General features: G+C 40.1%; 1 protein-coding gene across 1 annotated transcript in view; it reads left to right on the top strand.

The window, feature by feature from the left end:
• The window catches only part of LOC147679578 (solute carrier family 2, facilitated glucose transporter member 11-like), a 573370-nt gene that overhangs the window by 290301 nt on the left and 263386 nt on the right, over nucleotides 1-19683 (top strand). Inside the window, exon 8 of the mRNA XM_086943163.1 lies at nucleotides 17898-18046. Within this exon, the coding sequence (XP_086799289.1) occupies nucleotides 17898-18046 (149 nt within the window). The remainder of the gene's footprint in view (nucleotides 1-17897; nucleotides 18047-19683) is intronic.

The following is a 19683-nucleotide window of genomic DNA, read 5'->3' as shown; positions in this document are numbered from 1 at the left end:
TGCTAGGCAGCATTGTGCACCCATACAAAATGTGGTTGCACAAGCCTAAATCACGGGCAAAGCTCAATGCTTACCCGAAATAAAATCCCACAGATGGTTCCATATAATTCACAGCTTCACTTACTTTCAGGAAGCACAGAAAGTAGCCTGCAGAATTCTGTTGCTGGCAGCAGACAACCTCCAGTTGTCTCAGTCCAACACCCTCTGCAAGCATGGACAATATAGCTCCTAGAGGCACCCTGTCACTTTGTTCATCTGCGTCCCTGCATACAGTACCAAACGGATCAAAATTTACTAAAAACGTGACTTGTGTTGCTGCGAAGTGGAGTAGACCATTTGCAAAGGTTGACTGGTCATCTTTCTCACTGCTGCATTTATATGTTACACTGGTACTGAGGCAATATCTTTACAGAGACTGTCAGTATGTATAAAAATGACAACATAATAATGTATTTGAAAATGTATCGCATTACGTGGAAGCCTTTTTATTGCTGCATAATTTAGTCGACAGTGCAGCATAATTTTGTCCTCCATTGATGCATAATTCCAGTGGCCCCAAAGCAGACAGCACATGTTAAAAGTGCCTGTGCATGAAGCAGAGAGACAGGAAAGCTTGAAAATTTAGTTTGGTCTGCGTGCAAATCTTGCATTGCTGATCCCTGGTGAGTTGCACTAACACTGCTGAAACAAGGCCAATGAATGAGTCGGACTGGCCTCAAGGGTCCGGTGAGCTCAGTGACAGAGTCACTGTTGCCCTAGTGTGTCCCTCTTCTTAGGCTTACCCTTAAGACTGGAGGTGAACTCCAGTATGGATTGTGGTGGACAAGGCTTCAAGGTTAACCCACACTTGACACCGCTAGGATCCAACTGCAAGTGCTAGGTCCAGCGAGGTTCTCTAAGGTCTAGCATGGGAATGAGCTCCCTCAGGAGAATGGTCTGCTGGACTGGTCGTGAAAGCTGAACCTGGTTCCCCCGTTCAAAATTCGGTAGCTGTGGCCACTGTGCCACATCATCTCCCCCACTGAACACCATACTCTTCTACTGAAAGAAACTCACACTGTCTTCAGTTACAACCCAATTGTCCCCCGCTATAAACACCTGGAAGCAAAGTAATTCAAATTATGCACTCGACAAGAGTAATAAGCAGCCTGAAAAAAAGTAACATCCTCCTGGAAATAGCAAGCACTCACAGGGACCACAAGCGTAAGTAAAGTATGTGAAATGTATGAAGGAAAAACATGGTTAGCTTAATACTTGTGCACTCATTATCCAGAAATCAGTGAGCGTTTTTGCCTGAAAAGCTAAGGACATGACTACAGGACCCCCAAAGGGACCCGTTTCAATGTCCATTGCTTATATCCTTACAAAAAGTAAGCAGTATGGTTTAAAAATACCACATCACTGAACACCATTAAACATTTTTCCACTCCACGCATTAACCCGGTATTGCAGTACCTCCAGGAATTGTGAACTTCCCCACCTGGGGAAAACAATGCTGTTAAAAAAGAACATGAGAAAAATAAAGTAGGACTTCACTGGCAAACTCTGAGAACTGGCACTAATGTGTTTGGGTATGAATACAACCAATCTGGTCACTTTGCGACCACTGTCTTGCTATATTAAGTAAGCATGGGCGAATTTTGCGAATCTCGCGTTCGCGAATTTTGCGGATTTGCGAACTCGCAATCCGCAAAATCCGCGAATTCCCGCGAATTTGCGGATTTTTTTTTTTTTTTTTGTGTTCGCGCGTGTTTCTGCCAGTTCGCGAGGGTTTTGTACAATTTTGCAATTTGCGAACTTACCTGTCGGGTCGCAAGTTTTGCGAACTTGTTGTTTCTACGTGTCCAGCCTGTTTGGGACACTCTTCTTCATCACTGCCACTCTCTGTCACCACTGCCACTCTCTGACTACTCATGCCACCCTCTGGCCCACCCATGCCACCCTCTGTTTCATCACCACACCCTCTGGTTGTCCAGTGTACATTATTTTCGGCAAAGCAAAGCACACCTTCCCTGCCTCAAGTGACCTGAATTAATTTGGGGCTGATTAATGTGTCACAGAATATTTTTTTAGCTGGCACCTGCTTCCTTAGTGCTTCCTGATTAGTGATCTTTTGCACTTGCTAAGTGCTTTCATTGTTGCAAAATTAGTTACAACACCTGCCCTGCCCCAACTGACAATAATGAATTAGGGGCTGATTAATGGATTTTAACTTCCAGCCTGGCTCCTGCTTGTCTCCCTTAGCTGTAATTCAGGACCTTTGTGGCATATGTGTAACTATTCTGAGGTTCAGAGCAGGGTCACATAATAGTTGCAACTGGCAACTGAACTCTGGAGGGGCCCCTCAGGAAGCACTACAGGAAATGGCTACTAATGATGAGCCTGAACTTTTGAACCTGGTAAGTAGTTTCAGTTTTGCTAAGATCGTATTTCTGCAATTTAGCACTTATTCGCGGCGCGCGAAGTTGTACTGGCAAGCCGCGAACTCACGCAAACAGTGCGAGCAAGCCATAAAATCCGCTGCTCGCGGATTTGCGGATTTTGCGGGAGATTCGCGGATCTCGCGGATTGCGAATTTACCGAAAATCCGCAAAATCCGCGAGCGAAACGGATTTTCCGCCCATGCTTAATATTAAGCTATTTATTATTTTTTTATATTTTGAAGCTTTTTTCTCGCCGCCCTGAGGGGGCACTTTGGAACATAAGATTATCAGAAAAAGCTGAGATTTCCAACAAAAGTAGTACTTCTGTTTTGGATCCATTTCATGGGTAACAAATTAAGCAAAGGAGAGTAAAGAGGGTAAGAGCTGATTCTTAGAGTCACAGTTTTAAGGAAGTGAGGAGCGAGACAGAAAATAGCAGAGGTTATCGCCAGGACGCCCCTTCGCTGGGGCAGCTGTGCGCCAAATAAATGTTATTAACATAACATAACATAACATAACTTACTTCAAGCTGGAGGAGTAGGCAGGCCTGGCCCTTTCTCTCTTAGCACAAATTCGAGGACAGGACTGGAGCTTAAGGCTTAAGGTTTAAGGCGATCAGCAGCAGTTTTATTTGGTTTTTACACTGAGCTGACTTGAGGGAGGGTGGGGGTACAGGTTAAGCAGGGCCTGAGCTTGCTTGAGGGGAAAAAACATAGGGTGTCATGTGGCCAGAAATAAATGCAAACAAGGCTATGACTGTTGCAGCTCTGTTCTGTAGTGTGGAGCTGTAGGGTGAAAATGAAATCTGATTAGAGTAGAGGAGTGGCCATCTGGCGGTGTGAAGGAGTGCTGGCTGACCAAAAGACCCCATAATTGAAATGGCCATAGGGTGGGAACACACACACAAAAGAGGGACCAACACAGAGCTACACCAATAACATGCCAGCATTTCTGAATGCCACAGATAACAACTAGTGGCAATTGGTGGATGTTTCAAAAGCCCACAGAAAAGATTACAACAGGTCCTGCAGATGATCGACCTAAAAAGAGTGCTCGCAGAGTACCATAAATAACAGTAAAAGTAGGAGCACGTGTAATAGGGGCCCCTCCTTATGGGAGGTTACAAAAGTAGAAAAGAAGGGACCAATATGCATATTAACCAAAGACAACCAGCCTTTCACGAAGGACAGTAAAAGGTGCCAATTAGAAAGATGGGCAGTGCTTAAAGCCCATATTCTAGACTTCCAGCAGCTGGTTCGAGATTGAAAGAAGCAGACTATCTAATACTTTTGCCGCAAATCTTTGCCGATTAAAAGAATTCTTCCTTTCCATGTGACTAATGCACCTGGTTGAGAAGACTGTCGTGCTGCATATACTATTGTCTTGATAAAGACCCGCCGCAACTGAAAACATTGGCGCTTTCAGGGTCGAAACGCCGACATCCATTCACAGGCCACATAAACTTGTAGCCCCCAACAAACTTGAAAGAAACTATAGGGTTCCCAGATTGTATCAGTTGATGGTCTTATGAAATGATATTTTGTATATACATGTACAGTTTTTCTACATGAAATTTGGATATATTTGGTTTATCACAAGTACACTATTCACTAATGTCACTTGGCTTTGCACTATACTTTGATATGATGACAGTTATTTGTATATAATGTATAAAAATGATTTTTTGACTCAGAAAATGATATAAAGAAAGCATAGAGTAACACTTAGGTTTTCCTTCTTTATTTACTATAAGGATTTGTTACAGTACTTTGGAGGGTTTATGTTGGTTCTATTAGAAAAAACTGTTTGGATAAATTACTTGTTGTTTGAACCCGACAGAACCGTTATTTTTTAAATTACATATTACCCAGGTTCTGAGGGACACAGGGTCAACCCCGTTGTTTATAAAGACATATTCTAGATACAGCATGTCTCAAAAGAAACAGTGCATGTGCTGCCTAGGTGAGACCTAAAAATCATGAATACATGTTAGATAATATAATATAAGGTTAAAATACAGACATACAAAAACATTTTATCTTAGCAGTCTTTTTAAACAAAACTTTTGAAACACTACTGCTCTTACCTGATGGAACATTGTCACATTTCAAATTTATCTCAACCTTCTCAATGTCCTACTTGTGAAAATAATTGGCTCCATTACGCTGAACATGCTATTTGCTCACCCGATTTAAAAACAATCCATAAAGGATGTAAGAGCCGAAAGTTCGCCATCTATAAGTACAATATTATTAACATCCTGCATAAACTCCAAACAATGCATAGTGTTTCTGATGGAACATAAATATAAATATAACCTTCGTATCCACCAGTCACGGGAAAAATACAAAAACAGAAATAACTTATACCAAGACCTATTTCTTAGAGTCCTATATAGAGAATTAGTTAGCCCTATCTTGTCTAATGGATCGAGAATAGGAGTAGTTCGAGCAAATGGCCACCATCTTTAAGTTTTGACAGTATTAAGCATCTAATGTGAGCTCCAAATGGCGCAAATTATTAGTAAGGGAGCATCAATGTTACTACATCGAATGACTTAGGATTATAAGCAAAGAGAGTATTAATATGCTAAGAACGGCCCTATAGTAAGCGCATATCCTGAAAACGCTCCAGAGGATAACTCACCGTACGTAGGATACCGGAGTCTCGTAGTTCGTGCGGTCGTCTGGTGTGCTTAGCGGGTGATTAGGACAGAGTATTTATACCCTCAATAATGATGGTTAACTACCAATTAACAAAGTTAATTGATAAGTAAAGAAGTCGACTGATGATGACATGTACATCGGTTCGATAATGGCCGCCATCTTAACCTAGTCAAAATATCCAGTAAACTGCTTCTTTGAAATAAATTATCAGAAAAAATGTTTTAAAAAACTTTTATTATACGGTGGCAAGCTGAATAAGAATCGATTATATTGAATCTTAATCAATTACACGGCACTTTTGTCATTGATCGCAAATGTATGAAATTCACGAAGCTGGCAGCCATTATAGATTGGTCACATCAGCATAAACGCCATATTTGTATTTATGCCGGCAGCCATCTTTGATTGATCAAGTTCTTATTTCTTCTTTATAGAATCCCTCGTTAATTCGCTTCTATGAGGAAGACGCCAGACCTATTATTTTGTATTGTACAATTATACCGGAAATTGTGAGACATCGCTGGTCCCTCAAATTTATGCTTAATGGTGTCATGACGATGTGTTTAAGCACTCCAAGCGTGGCCGCCATTATAAACTAGTCAAGACGACTAGAAAGACTCCTATGATCATACAATATTTATTTCAAAAAAAGGTAGAAAGAGAGTGGTCATTTTGGAATAATTTGATAATCATAAGACTATACCATTTCATATAGTAGTTCTGTTTAGGATAAAAAGATGTTAGAGTTATAGTACATGGTATATAATGTGAGAGAAAAGGGGGAGTGCTAACATTTTTTGGGAAATTATAATTCAATAATATCCCAAAGAGATATTGTGTGAAAAAAGCCACATAACCAGAGTAAAAAGGGTTCATATTCATTATAAACCCAATTTGTGTGTAATCGAAATGACAAAGATTAAATAGAGAGATTTCTAAATCTTTGTCAATAAGTTGAGATTATTAAGAAGCATAAGAAGATAAAGATCAAACTAGATGGTTATTCAGGAAACATCGATGGATGGGACTCATGTTAGAGGGATTAGATGTCAAACAAAAACCCCAACAGTGATCAACAATGTTTTCTGGGCTGCAAAAGAATTGAAAGTAATAACAAATGACCTGTGAATAGGCTTGATAGTTTATCCCAGTCAAACTGAGTTCAAGACGAATCATTTAACCCCTTCGATGCTGATGACAGAACGGTTCCGTCATCAGCATCGGCTGAGCTGTGCTGATGACGGAACCGTTCCATCATGACTCTGCCCGCGCAAGGCGGAGTCAGCATGGGCGGGGAATTCGCGCCGCACGAATGCGGTTAAATTGAGCTAGAAGTGCTAATACCAGGGTATCACTTCCACAGGACCATTTCAAGTTTATTGAGAGAGAACATCAATCTTGCCTCTACACCATGCAATGCCAGAGGAGTTATATTTGCTATGTACACCTTTAAAAGCAATTATACATATCTCTTACCCTGTGCATTGAAAAAGTGCAGGAGGCTGATACCTATAGACATTGTTTGAGAGTGCTGTATTTTATCTTGCTCAACGCATTATAGATTGAGATACTCACTCCCAGATTAATATATTCTCTTTTACCAACTCTAATTTGTCCCATTGAAAAACCATGGCCATCATGAAACCTCCTGCACTCAATATCATAATTGTAGTATTTCTCTTATTAAGTTAGTGTTTATGAGAAGTGTAAAACAGGTTAGAATGTCAAGTTGTTTCTGCAAACCATGTAGGTGTCAAAGACAGTAAAACTAGATAATCAGCATACAACAGAGTTGAGACTTCCTTTGATCTAAATTTAGGGGGATCAGTAACAACTTTATTTAAAAAAGATGGAAAATCAGCCAAAATAAAATTGAGTTACCTTAATATATTTAATAAGTGCTAACTTTTGATTAGGAATATGTAGACATGTCATGTTTGGACTCAAATTGATTGCAATTTTAAATCTTCTTTAATGGTAAAGCCAGATTTTGAGTAATAATTCTGAAAATGCCACTTTTAGAAACATTTTCGTAATCCTAACTGACTACCAGTGTCTTGAGTTTTTAGAAATGTATCCAGAAAGAATTTAATATTAACAATTATTAACAGTTTAAATAAATATTATTTCATTTAAAAATATTTTATTCCCCTTTTACAATATAAACATAAAAGTAATATGTGTTAATGAATTTAAATGATTTTATGACTGAGTAACTTTTAACACATAATAAATTAATTGTTTCACCTCCTCTGAAAATGCCAGGACACCACGACAGTGGTGCAAGTACAGGGTCAGAGGTTATCCTGTAAACAATCTCAAGTTTTCACAGCAAAAACAGCGTTCTGCCAATGCACTCCACTCCAATATAATCACCACTTCCACGTTCCGTTGCAATAAAGGATACGTTTATTCCAGCATGTTAAATTAGAGGGATGGAAAAACCCAACATGTTTCAGCGATCACCTCGCCTTGGTCACGGGTAATTAACACACAGTGCTTAATACATTAAATAAAGTTTCATAAAGGAAAAGTGCATGACATCACAGTGTTTGTCAACATAAACAAAGGACTTACATGTAACAAACCAACATCGCGGCCATTTCTTAACGTGCATATTGTGGTACTAATAGCATTGTAACACAGACAAACTCTAGATCGACTGATATTGTGGGCTTGCAATACGTTATTTCAGGTCAATGTATCCTACTTTTTACATCAAAAAGGATCATCATTGTGTGAAAAGATCCATTTGACAATCTAGATGCATGTCTACTAATTCAAATACAAAAGCAGACCTACTCTATTCGAGCTCTGCATTCCATCTATTCAAAAGGCTGTATTGAATACAAATGCTACTTCTTTCATATTGTGTACAATCAATGTCTCCAGTGAGAAAAAAACAAATATATAGAAATAAGGTAAATTGGAAGAAGCAATACTTCGCCCAAAGAAAAGACGAAAAGATGTTATTTTAATTTTGTTAAACATCACATCTCACGTCCCAGTGGAAAAAGTGCAGAAAACTGCAATGTGAATTAAATCAGAATAGCACCCTCTTGTTTCTTCATCCCCAGTGGGTATATACAATCGGAATTCTCCAATAGAACTTCAAGCTTGCATAACCTGAACATAGAAAGAAAAATACTGTCCATCAGAACAAACCAGGATGTCTTACATAACGGCCAAGGTTTGTTTACAAACACACAACAAACAGTGAAATATATACAGTAAGTGAATTAAAAACACATCAGAGCTCCAAGAGACAGAAGGCTCAGAGATACCTACTCTAACTTCTACACAGCGATTAATAACATTACACTAACTGATTAACACAAGAGAGAATCAGTCACCCAAGTGCCCGGCCAATTCCTCTTCTGAGTTCAACCCGGACGGGATCCTGGTGTCTAGATCTAAGATATATCTACTCTCCATTTGTCTTAGCTTATGAATCCTGTCACCACCTCTCTTACTGGGGGGAATTCTGTCAATTACAAAGAACCTCAATAAATTCTGGTTACTGTTATGCTGTTCTTTGAAGTGTCTGGCGACTGGTGAATGTTGGTCTTTATTCTGGATTGCCCGCATGTGTTCCAGGACACGTTTTTTTGCCGGAAACATGGTGATCGCCACATACTTTTTAGCACACGGGCAAACCAGAATGTACACACAGTAGTCAGACAGACAGGAAAGATGTTTACTGATGATTTTTTCAGTACCTTCTACAGGATAGAATACTTTCTTAACATTGGAACTAAACTTGCAAGCCTTGCATGTCATACACGTATAAAAACCTTGTATATCGGGTTTCTTCTGTGATGCCTTGCTGATGTCGTTCCTGCTAAGTTTGGTTCTCAATGAATCTGCCTTGCGGAATGTGACCTTCGGATTGTTACCTAAAACATCATCAAGAGTAGACTCAGTTCTGAGAACTTTCCAATGTTTTTTCAGACATCTCTGCACCTGCCATGAGTTGGAGTGATAAGTAAATACAAATCTGACTACACTTGTGTCCTCAGTAGGTATTGTTTCTTCTTTGGGAGTTAAGAGGTCAGCATGAGAGATCTTACTGGCTTTTAAGAACGCCTCTTTGGTTGTATTGGGTTGATAACCTCTTTCCAAGAAGCGTTCTGTCATACATTGACCTTCTTCTATGTAATCCTGATCCTGGCTGCAATTCCTTCGATCCCTGAGGAATTCGCCAAAAGGTATACTGCGTATGAGGGACTTAAGATGACCACTGTCTGCGTGCAGCAGGGTATTTCCAGCGGTGGATTTCCTGAACAGTTTGGTCATAAGTTTGTTTTTTGACACCATGATGGATAAATCCAAAAATTCTGTGGTACAGCTGTTGATTTTGCCTTCCAGTTTAAGGTTTAAATCATTCTTATTCCGAATTTGGATAAATTGTTCTGCCAATGCCCGCGAACCATCCCAAATGATAAACAAATCATCAATATATCGCAGCCACATTATCACATGGCTGCGATATAGTGCTTGTGTCCTCTCCACCTGCTGCTCCCAGCTTGCCATAAACAAATTAGCAAAGCTGGGAGCAAAACAAGTTCCCATCGCAGTCCCTTGTCGCTGTCTATAGTAGACATCATTGAAGATAAAGAAATTGTTCTCCAGACAGAAAGCCATCATTTGAAGAATCATTTCAGTATGATTCAAGAATGATATAGACCTAGTACTCAAAAACTGACGGCAAGCCTCAATACCATCTGCATGTCTTATAGAGGTATAAAGGCTGCAGACATCTAGGGTAATGAGTAGATAACTGCTTTTCCACTGAATGTCCTTGACTTTATTCATAAAGTCTCTGCTATCCTTCAGATTGGAAGGAAGTTGTTCTACAAAAGGACGTAAGAAAAAGTCTATGTATTTGAAAGTTCTTTCCAACAATGAGCCCATAGAGGAGACAATAGGTCTTCCTGGGGGCTTCGAGGAGTCCTTATGTAGTTTAGGTAGTAAGTATAAAATAGCTACCTTAGGGTTTCGATTTAGTAGGAATGAGTACTCATCCCATTCCAATAAGCCTGTTGTATGCCAATCTTTTAACATTTGGTAGTATCTGTTATTAGATTCTTCAATGGTATTGAGAGTGGTTACTTCATAACACTCTACACAATTTAATTGACGCATACCCTCTTGCACGTAATCTTTGGTATCCAAAACAACCACATTCCCCCCCTTGTCTGATTGGCGAATGACAATTGAGGAATCACATTCCAAAGCACGTATTGCCAAGCGTTCAGGTTTACTTAAATTGTCATTGGCCCAACTCTTCTTTTTGGCCAAACTTTTTAAGTCATTAACTATAAGGGTTTCAAAAGTGTCAATGCTGCAAGCTGGTAGGATAGGATTAAAGGTAGATTTCGGCTTGAAAGAGTTAGGATAATTAAGTTGGTATTGAATCCCAAGGTGGTTGCATTGATTGTTCCCTCTTCCAAACCATCAAATTCTAGTTCTTTCAGGGCAATCAAAGCTTCAACCTCCCCAATAGTTTTACATGCCGGTTCAGCTTTGTTAGCTTCTCTTACAGTGCCCTTAACTTTAAGTTTATGCCATTTGTGTAATCTCAGTTTTCTGGTAAACTTGAACAGGTCAATACGTTCTTGGGAATAGGAAAAGTTAGAGGTGGGACAGAATGAAAGGCCAAATTGTAAAACATCTTGTTCAATACTGGAAAGTAAGCAAGATGATAAGTTTACCACGTTCTTTTGGTTCATTTTCCTCTTCTTTTTTGGCCCCGTGTTTCCATTCCCACTGGGGTTGTATTTGCCTTGCCCCCTTCCGCCTCTCCTGGCTTGTTTTTGGATTTGGTGGCATTTTCTCCATCTTTGCCTCTTCCTCTGCCTCTTCCTCGAAATCCCGTCCCCCTTCCGCGTCCTCGATCTATCTGCCAGTTCTGTTGTTGAGCTGATAGATTCATCATTCGGAATTCCTCCCAGAAATTTGGAGGATTTTGGAAGTTTCTATTTACAGGTGTAGTGCCTTCTTCTCTGTTGCCAGAAGCTGTGCCATCTTCTGAGATATCACTCTCACTGACTTCATCCTCAGCTTCTCCCCCAACTTGTACTGCTTCTAAGTTGGCTTGAATGCCCTTCCTTTTCATATTGTCGTACTTGCGACTGAATGTAAAAATTCTACCCGACTGGTATGTCTATATTGATTAAGCATGCGTGGAAATATAGACTGGCACTGCTAAAACAAATTGCTGAACTAAAAGAGGAGATAGAAAAAGAGTAAACATTGGAGGTCCTTAACAAAAAAATGGATGACATTAATAAGAGAATTTCTAAGCACGAAGATGAAATTGTTGCCAAAAAAGAGAGGAAATTTCTAAGGGATAAGATTGACTACCAGTCGGGTAGAATTTTTACATTCAGTCGCAAGTACGACAATATGAAAAGGAAGGGCATTCAAGCCAACTTAGATGCAGTACAAGTTGGGGGAGAAGCTGAGGATGAAGTCAGTGAGAGTGATATCTCAGAAGATGGCACAGCTTCTGGCAACAGAGAAGAAGGCACTACACCTGTCAATAGAAACTTCCCAAACCCGCCAAATTTTTGGGAGGAATTCCGAATGATGAATCTATCAGCTCAACAACAGAACTGGCAGATAGATCGAGGACGCGGAAGGGGGACGGGATTTCGAGGAAGAGGCAGAGGAAGAGGCAAAGATGGAGGAAATGCCACAAAATCCAAAAACAAGCCAGGAGAGGCGGAAGGGGGCAAGCCAAATACAACCCCAGTGGGAGTGGAAACACAGGGCCAAAAAAGAAGAGGAAAATGAACCAAACGAATGTGGCAAACTTATCATCTTGCTTACTTTCCAGTATTGAACAGGATGTTTTACAATTTGGCCTTTCATTTTGTCCCACCTCTAACTTTTTCTATTCCCAAGAATGTATTGACCTGTTCAAGTTTACCAGAAAACTGAGATTACACAAATGGCATAAACTTAAAGTTAAGGGCACTATAAGAGAAGCTAACAAAGCTCAACCGGCATGTGAAACTATTGGGGAGGTTGAAGCTTTGATTGCCCTGAAAGAACTAGAATTTGATGGTTTGGAAGAGGGAACAATCAATGCAACCACCTTGGGATTCAATACCAACTTAAATTATCCCAACTCTTTCAAGCCGAAATCTACCTTTAATCCTATCCTACCAGCTTGCAGCATTGACACTTTTGAAACCCTTATGGTTAATGACTTTAAAAGTTTGGCCAAAAAGAAGAGTTGGGCCAATGACAATTTAAGTAAACCTGAACACTTGGCAATACGTGCTTTGGAATGCGATTCCTCAATTGTCATTCGCCAATCAGACAAGGGGGGGAATGTGGTTGTTTTGGATACCAAAGATTACGTGCAAGAGGGTATGCGTCAATTAAATTGTGTAGAGTGTTATAAAGTAACCACTCTCAATACCATTTAAGAATCTAATAACAGATACTACCAAATGTTAAAAGATTGGCATACAACAGGCGTATTGGAATGGGATGAGTACTCATTCCTACTAAATCGAAACCCTAAGGTTGCTATTTTATACTTATTACCTAAACTACATAAGGACTCCCTGAAGCCCCCGGAAGACCTATTGTCTCCTCTATGGGCTCATTGTTGGAAAGAACTTCCAAATACATAGACTTTTTCTTACGTCCTTTTGTAGAACAACTTCCTTCCTATCTGAAGAATAGCAGAGACTTTATGAATAAAGTCAAGGACATTCAGTGGAAAAGCAGTTATCTACTCATTACCCTAGATGTCTGCAGCCTTTATACCTCTATAAGACATGCAGATGGTATTCAGGCTTCACGTCAGTTTTTGAATACTAGGTCTATATCATTCTTGAATCATACTGAGATGATTCTTCAGATGATGACTTTCTGTCTGGAGAACAATTTCTTTATCTTCAATGATGTCTACTATAGACAGCGACAAGGGACTGCGATGGGAACTTGTTTTGCTCCCAGGTTTTTAATTTGTTTATGGCAAGCTGGGAGCAGCAGGTGGAGAGGACACAAGCACTATATCGCAGCCATGTGATAATGTGGCTGCGATATATTGATGATTTGTTTATCATTTGGGATGGTTCGCGGGCATTGGCAGAACAATTTATCCAAATTCTGAATCAGAATGATTTAAACCTTAAACTGGAAGGCAAAATCAAAAGATGTACCACAGACTTTTTGGATTTATCCATCATGGTGTCAAAAAACAAACTTATGACCAAACTGTTCAGGAAATCCACCGCTGGAAATACCCTGCTGCACGCAGACAGTGGTCATCCTAAGTCTCTCATACGCAGTATACCTTTTGGCGAATTCCTCCGGGCTCGAAGGATTTGCAGCCAGGATCAGGATTACATAAAAGAAGGTCAATGTATGACAGAACGCTTCTTGGAAAGAGGTTATCAATCCAATATAATCAAAGAGGCGTTCTTAAAAGCCAGTAAGATCTCTCATGCTGACCTCTTAACTCCCAAAGAAGAAACAATACCTACTGAGGACACAAGTGTAGTCAGATTTGTATCTACTTATCACTCCAACTCATGGCAGGTGCAGAGATGTCTGAAAAAACATTGGAAAGTTCTCAGAACTGAGTCTACTCTTGATGATGTTTTGGGTAACAATCCGAAGGTCACATTCGGCAAGGCAGATTCATTGAGAACCAAACTTAGCAAGAACGACATCAGCATGGCATCACAGAAGAAACCCGATATACAAGGTTTTTATACGTGTTTGACATGCAAGGCTTGCAAGTTTAGTTCCAATGCTAAGAAAGTCTTCTATCCTGTAGAAGATACTGAAAAAATCATCAGTAAATATCTTTCCTGTCTGTCTGACTACTGTGTGTACATTCTGGTTTGCCCATGTGCTAAAAAGTATGTGGGGAGCACCATGTTTCCGGCAAAAAAACGTGTCCTGGAACACATGCGGGCAATCCAGAATAAAGACCATCATTCACCAGTTGCCAGACACTTCGAAGAACAGCATAACAGTAACCGGAATTTATTGAGGTTCTTTGTAATTGACAGAATTCCCCCCAGTAAGAGAGGTGGTGACAGGATTCGTAAGCTAAGACAAATGGAGAGTAGATATATCTTAGATTTAGACACCAGGATCCCGTCCGGGTTGAACTCAGAAGAGGAATTGGCCTGGCACTTGGGTGACTGATTCTCTCTTGTGTAAATCAGTTAGTGTAATGTTATTAATCGCTGTGTAGAAGTTAGAGTAGGTATCTCTGAGCCTTCTGTCTCTTGGAGCTCTGATGTGTTTTTAATTCACTTACTGTATATATTTCACTGTTTGTTGTGTGTTCGTAACCAAACCTTGGCCGTTATGTATGACATCCTGGTTTGTTCTGACGGGCAGTGTTTTTCTTTCTATGTTCAGGTTATGCAAGCTTGAAGTTCTATTGGAGAATTCCGATTGTATATACCCACTGGGGATGAAGAAACAAGAGGGTGCTATTCTGATTTAATTCACATTGCAGTTTTCTGCACTTTTTCCACTGGGACTTGAGATGTGATGTTTAACAAAATTTAAATAACATCTTTTTGTCTTTTCTTTGGGCGAAGTATTGCTTCTTCCGATTTACCTTATTTCTATATATTTGTTTTTTTCTCACTGGAGACATTGATTGCACACAATATGAAAGAAGTAGCATTTGTATTCAATACAGCCTTTTGAATAGATGGAATGCAGAGCTCGAATAGAGTAGGTCTGCTTTTGTATTTGAATTAGTAGACATGCATCTAGATTGTCAAATGGATCTTTTCACACAATGATGATCCTTTTTGATGTAAAAAGTAGGATACATTAACCTGAAATAACGTATTGCAAGCCCACAATATCAGTCGATCTAGAGTTTGTCTGTGTTACAATGCTATTGGTTGCACAATATGCACGTTAAGATATGGCCGCGATGTTGGTTTGTTACATGTATGTCCTTTGTTTATGTTGACAAACACTGTGATGTCATGCACTTTTCTTTCATGAAACTTTATTTAATGTATTAAGCTCCGTGTGTTAATTACCCGTGACCAAGGCGAGGTGATCGCTGAAACGCGTTGGGTTTTTCCATCTCTCTAATTTAACATGCTGGAATAAACTTATCCTTTATTGCAACGGAACGTGGAAGTGGTGATTATATCGGAGTCGAGTGCATTGGCAGAACGCTGTTTTTGCTGTGAAAACTTGACACATAATAAATTAATACAATTATTTTAATTTAATATACTTTAATGTATTAAAAATATACTATAACATTTAGTTACTAGTGCAGTAATATTAAAACATGTTCTGCATTACAAATACAGATTAACATTTTTGTCATTTAAACTGGTAATAATCAATACATTTATAATGGTGGATCGTTGCATTGTCCTCTGTTGCATGTTATAAAAATGTGTAAAACTAATAGAAATAGTTTTAAAAATACATACATAATGTAATTTAACATTCACATTTAAAATAGACAATTGAAATTTTTCTTAATTTCCCTATACTTTACTATAGGGAGATCTCCCCACCAATTAATGAGGTCTCCACCAAGTGTACAGAATATCAAATGTAGAATTAAATCTCTACTAGCAGAAACTAATTGGTTATATTTTAACTTTTTGCTGACTCCATCCCCTATTTTAGTTGTTGAGTACAAGTAAGCCTACACTTTTGAATCAGTGTAAGGGTAAACCTACATGTGTAGATTTTTACATGTGTAAGTTTACCTTTGTGAATAGCTCCCAAGATATGGCAGTAGTGTCTCTGTTCCTGGTGGGGCATGTCATCACCACTGTACTTGAAGCATTACTTCAATGAGTAAAGAAGCTGTCTTATGTACATACCTTAGCAGCTGCAGACAGAGTTAACCCCAAACCTGTTCCCTCCCAGTCCCTCTGCAATTCCCTCAATGACTACTTCATTGATAAGATTGCCACCATTAAGTGCAATATTCTTCCCCCTCCCCTTCCTTTTCCATACCCCCTCTGCCCCCGACCTCCACCTCCCTTGACCAATTTCCCTTGATTTCCCAGGAAGCTTTTCGCTCCTTGCTCAAGAAGGTCAAGTCAGGCTCCCCTCTTGATTGCGGCCCGGCTCATATCTTGAGGGAGATGTTCCTTAGTTGCCCCAAGCACCCTTTAACTCTCCTTAACACTTCCATCAACCAGGGACTGGTTCCACCTTACCTTAAATCAGCCACAGTCATCCCCATTTTGAAAAAACCAGGGGCCGACCCTACAGTGCTCGCGAATTTTAGGCCCATTTCCCTGCTTCCTTTTTTGGGCAAAATCCTGGAAAAAAACGTTACCACCTGTCTTTCAACCTTTATTGAGGCTAACCATCTTTTGGCCTCTCACCAAGCTGGCTTTCGCCCGGCCCACTCAACGGAAACTGTGGTCCTTTCTGTCCTGGATGAGCTTAGGATGAATGCTGACATCAATGCCCCTCAGGCCTTGGTCCTCCTCGACTTCTCCGCTGCCTTCAACACGGTTGACCATTCCATCCTCCTCTGCCGTGTCGAGGCGACGGGCATTTGGGGAACGGCCCTGGCCTGGCTTGCCTTCTTTCTCCAGGGCAGGACGCAGGCTGTCCAATTAGAGAGCTATATCGCCCCTATCTGCCCCGTCCCCTGTGGGGTCCCCCAGGGCTCTACTCTTTCTCCTCTTCTATTTAATCTCTATATCTACCCTCTCATAGTTTCCCTTCAAAATATGGAGGTCTCTGTCTTTAACTATGCTGATGACCTCTAGCTCATCTTTAACCTCTCTTCCTCCCCTGATTCTATTCTGAAATTCCAGTCCACTCTTGTCTTTATCTATGATAGGATGAACTCCAACCATTTAAAACTTAACCCTGATAAGACCGAGTTGGTCCTTACCTGCGGTCCCTCTAACCCTTGGTCCCCCACCTTCTGGCCTTCTGCCCTGGGCCCTCCCCCGGTACCTTCTGCCTCTGTCAAAGCCTTGGGCATTAAAATCAGTCAAGATCTCTCCGTGTGCCCCCAGATTAGTACTGTTGTCTCATCCTGCTTTCTGTCCCTTAGAGTCATACGAAAGATCTCCCGCTTCTTTTCTTACAAAGCCCTTAAACTTATTATCCTGGCCATGATCATCTCTTGCATGGATTATGGGAATGGTCTGTACGCTGGCATCCCTGCCTACGAACTTCGGCGCCTCCAATCCATACAGAACCAAGCTGCGTGCTTTATCCACCGCCTTCCCAAGTTCCATCGTACGACTGGTTTACTTAAGTCTCTTCATTGGCTTCCCATCCTGCAGAGATCTCTATTTAAGATGGGCTGCCTGATCTTCATGGCTCTTGCCGGCACCACCCCTGTGTTCATCAATTCCATGATCCGCCCCTATGTCCCCAGCCGCAGCCTTCGCTCTTCCACTCAAGCTCTCTTAATTGTTCCCCGCTTTCGGAGGACTAAGTTGGGTGGTCTGAGATTTTCCACCCTTGCTCCCCGCTTTTGGAACGCCCTTCCCTTTTTTATTAGGTCCCCCTCCACCTACTTAGACTTCCGCAAGTCCCTAAAAACTCACCTTTTTGCTTTAGCCTACCCACTGCAGTAACTCTCTGGTGCCCCCCTTCCATGTTGTCATCCCCCAGCACCAAGAAACCGCTCGGTGTTAGCGCGCTTTATGAATCCCTTTAACTTCAACTTCAACTTCTATGTGTGTGTCTGACTATCATGAGAAAATACACTCCCTTCCATAATATTATCTTATGTGCTTGGTGTCGGTGCTTTGTGTATTTGGTATTTCTAATTCTATTTTCTTTATTCTTTTTTCACCAGAGAACTCCTGGGTGGAGAAAAGTACTGGCCCATCTTAGTGTGCTCATGTGGTGTGCCAGCTGTCATCCAGCTGCTGGTTCTTCCCTGGTTTCCTGAAAGTCCAAGATACCTTCTGATTGATAGAAACAATGAAACAAAATGCATAAAAGGTAAAGGAGGACCGCAGATGGATGTCTGCCATATGTGCATCCACAAGTGGTCTATGTACTGGGACTATGTGATTGGTATTATATAGAAAACAATTTGATTGACTTTGCTCAGTAGTCACCCACATTTGGAATTAAGATCTTAATAATATTTATCGTATGTGTCTACATGTTTATATGTATAGCATAAAACAGCAACACTGGTGCATTTATTCTAAATTACAGCTATATCTAGTAGCCTGTGCTCATTTATGGCTAGGTGATCAATGTGCTATCGGTCGATATCCTAGTGAGGCTTGACTTTTTGAAGGGAACATTTTTTCACTTATTCTGAAGAAACACCACGCATGATAGAAGTTCTGGAGAAGTTTCCTCGACAGTCCTCAGTTTCACAACAGAGATCTCACACTAACAAAATAAAGTAGTCAATATCAAAGAACATATTTAAATGGCTATGTTTGTGCTAAAAATGTTTTATTCAAAAATCAAAGGGATGAACATAGTGTAAGGGTAAAGTGAACAATCTTAAATGTATGTTGTTTATTGAAATGTTCATGTCAAAATAAAAAAAATGCTTGATACATGATATAAATGGAATCAAATGGAAATTACAATTAACATCTGGCTCTGTACCTGGATTCAGCACTGGGGCACAATATCTACACATGCAATGATGCTTTGCACCTCCGACACGTTCACTTGTTCGTGCTGACATTTTGTAAAGTACATGACTGAGGTTTCTAACCTTCTTTCCTGGTAGATCAGACTATGTTGAAATAGGGATGAAAGCATGCTAACGATTTGCCTGATAATTTAATAAAGTATGACGTCTTGCTGGTTTGGAAAACGATGAGTCTGTGTGCATGATTAGTTCAAAACAGTGACAGAAGTTGGGATCCAAATAATATTTTTAGCTTCTACATTCAGGTTTCTGTCAATAAGCAAAGCATTTTGTATCATAAAATTAAAGTGCTAATATAGAATTCGGGCAGATCATTTATTCCATCATATACGTGATGCATATCCAATTTGCCATTTTTAAAAATGCAATTGGATGTAATTCACTTGACATATGGTATACGGGAAGTCGGTCACATTTGTGCCAGAGTAACCCATCCACCAAACACTAAATAAGGCCCTTAATTTTTTCCTTGCATAAATACATTAATTTTCACACAGTTATCTTTAAATAATAATTCTGTTTGACTAAATGTCACTATAGAAAATGGTAAAGCTATACATAATCGTGTATAAACCATTTTCTTATTTAGTCTTTAGTTTGATATTTTAATTTTTTACCTATGCCATTGCCTTGCGACTACCAAACTGTTCCAAAACCTGTATGCCTTGTAAACACAACATTGAATTGTCTCTTTGGTGCAATTCTCTTTAATATGGCCCTGCACTGAATCTGTGCAGGGACTAATCTGCCACGAAGGTCTTTCAAAGTTGTGGATGACTGACTCAAGTGTACAACAGACTTCCCGGCCTCTTATAAGGGATTGCGATTGTTGGAGTAAAGTACAATATCACCCCCTCGCGTTTAGAAGTATACAACTAATTTTAAATCTGTTCTGCATTTTGGTTGCTTGAAGTAAACTAATGTCTCTTTAAATATTAAACAGCTTTACTATTTGGCA

This window comes from Lissotriton vulgaris, chromosome 11 (assembly GCF_964263255.1).
Source record: "Lissotriton vulgaris chromosome 11, aLisVul1.2, whole genome shotgun sequence".
Lineage (NCBI taxonomy): Eukaryota > Metazoa > Chordata > Amphibia > Caudata > Salamandridae > Lissotriton > Lissotriton vulgaris.
The sequence above is the reverse complement of the archived record's forward strand: the minus strand, read 5'-3'. Positions and strand labels throughout refer to the sequence as shown.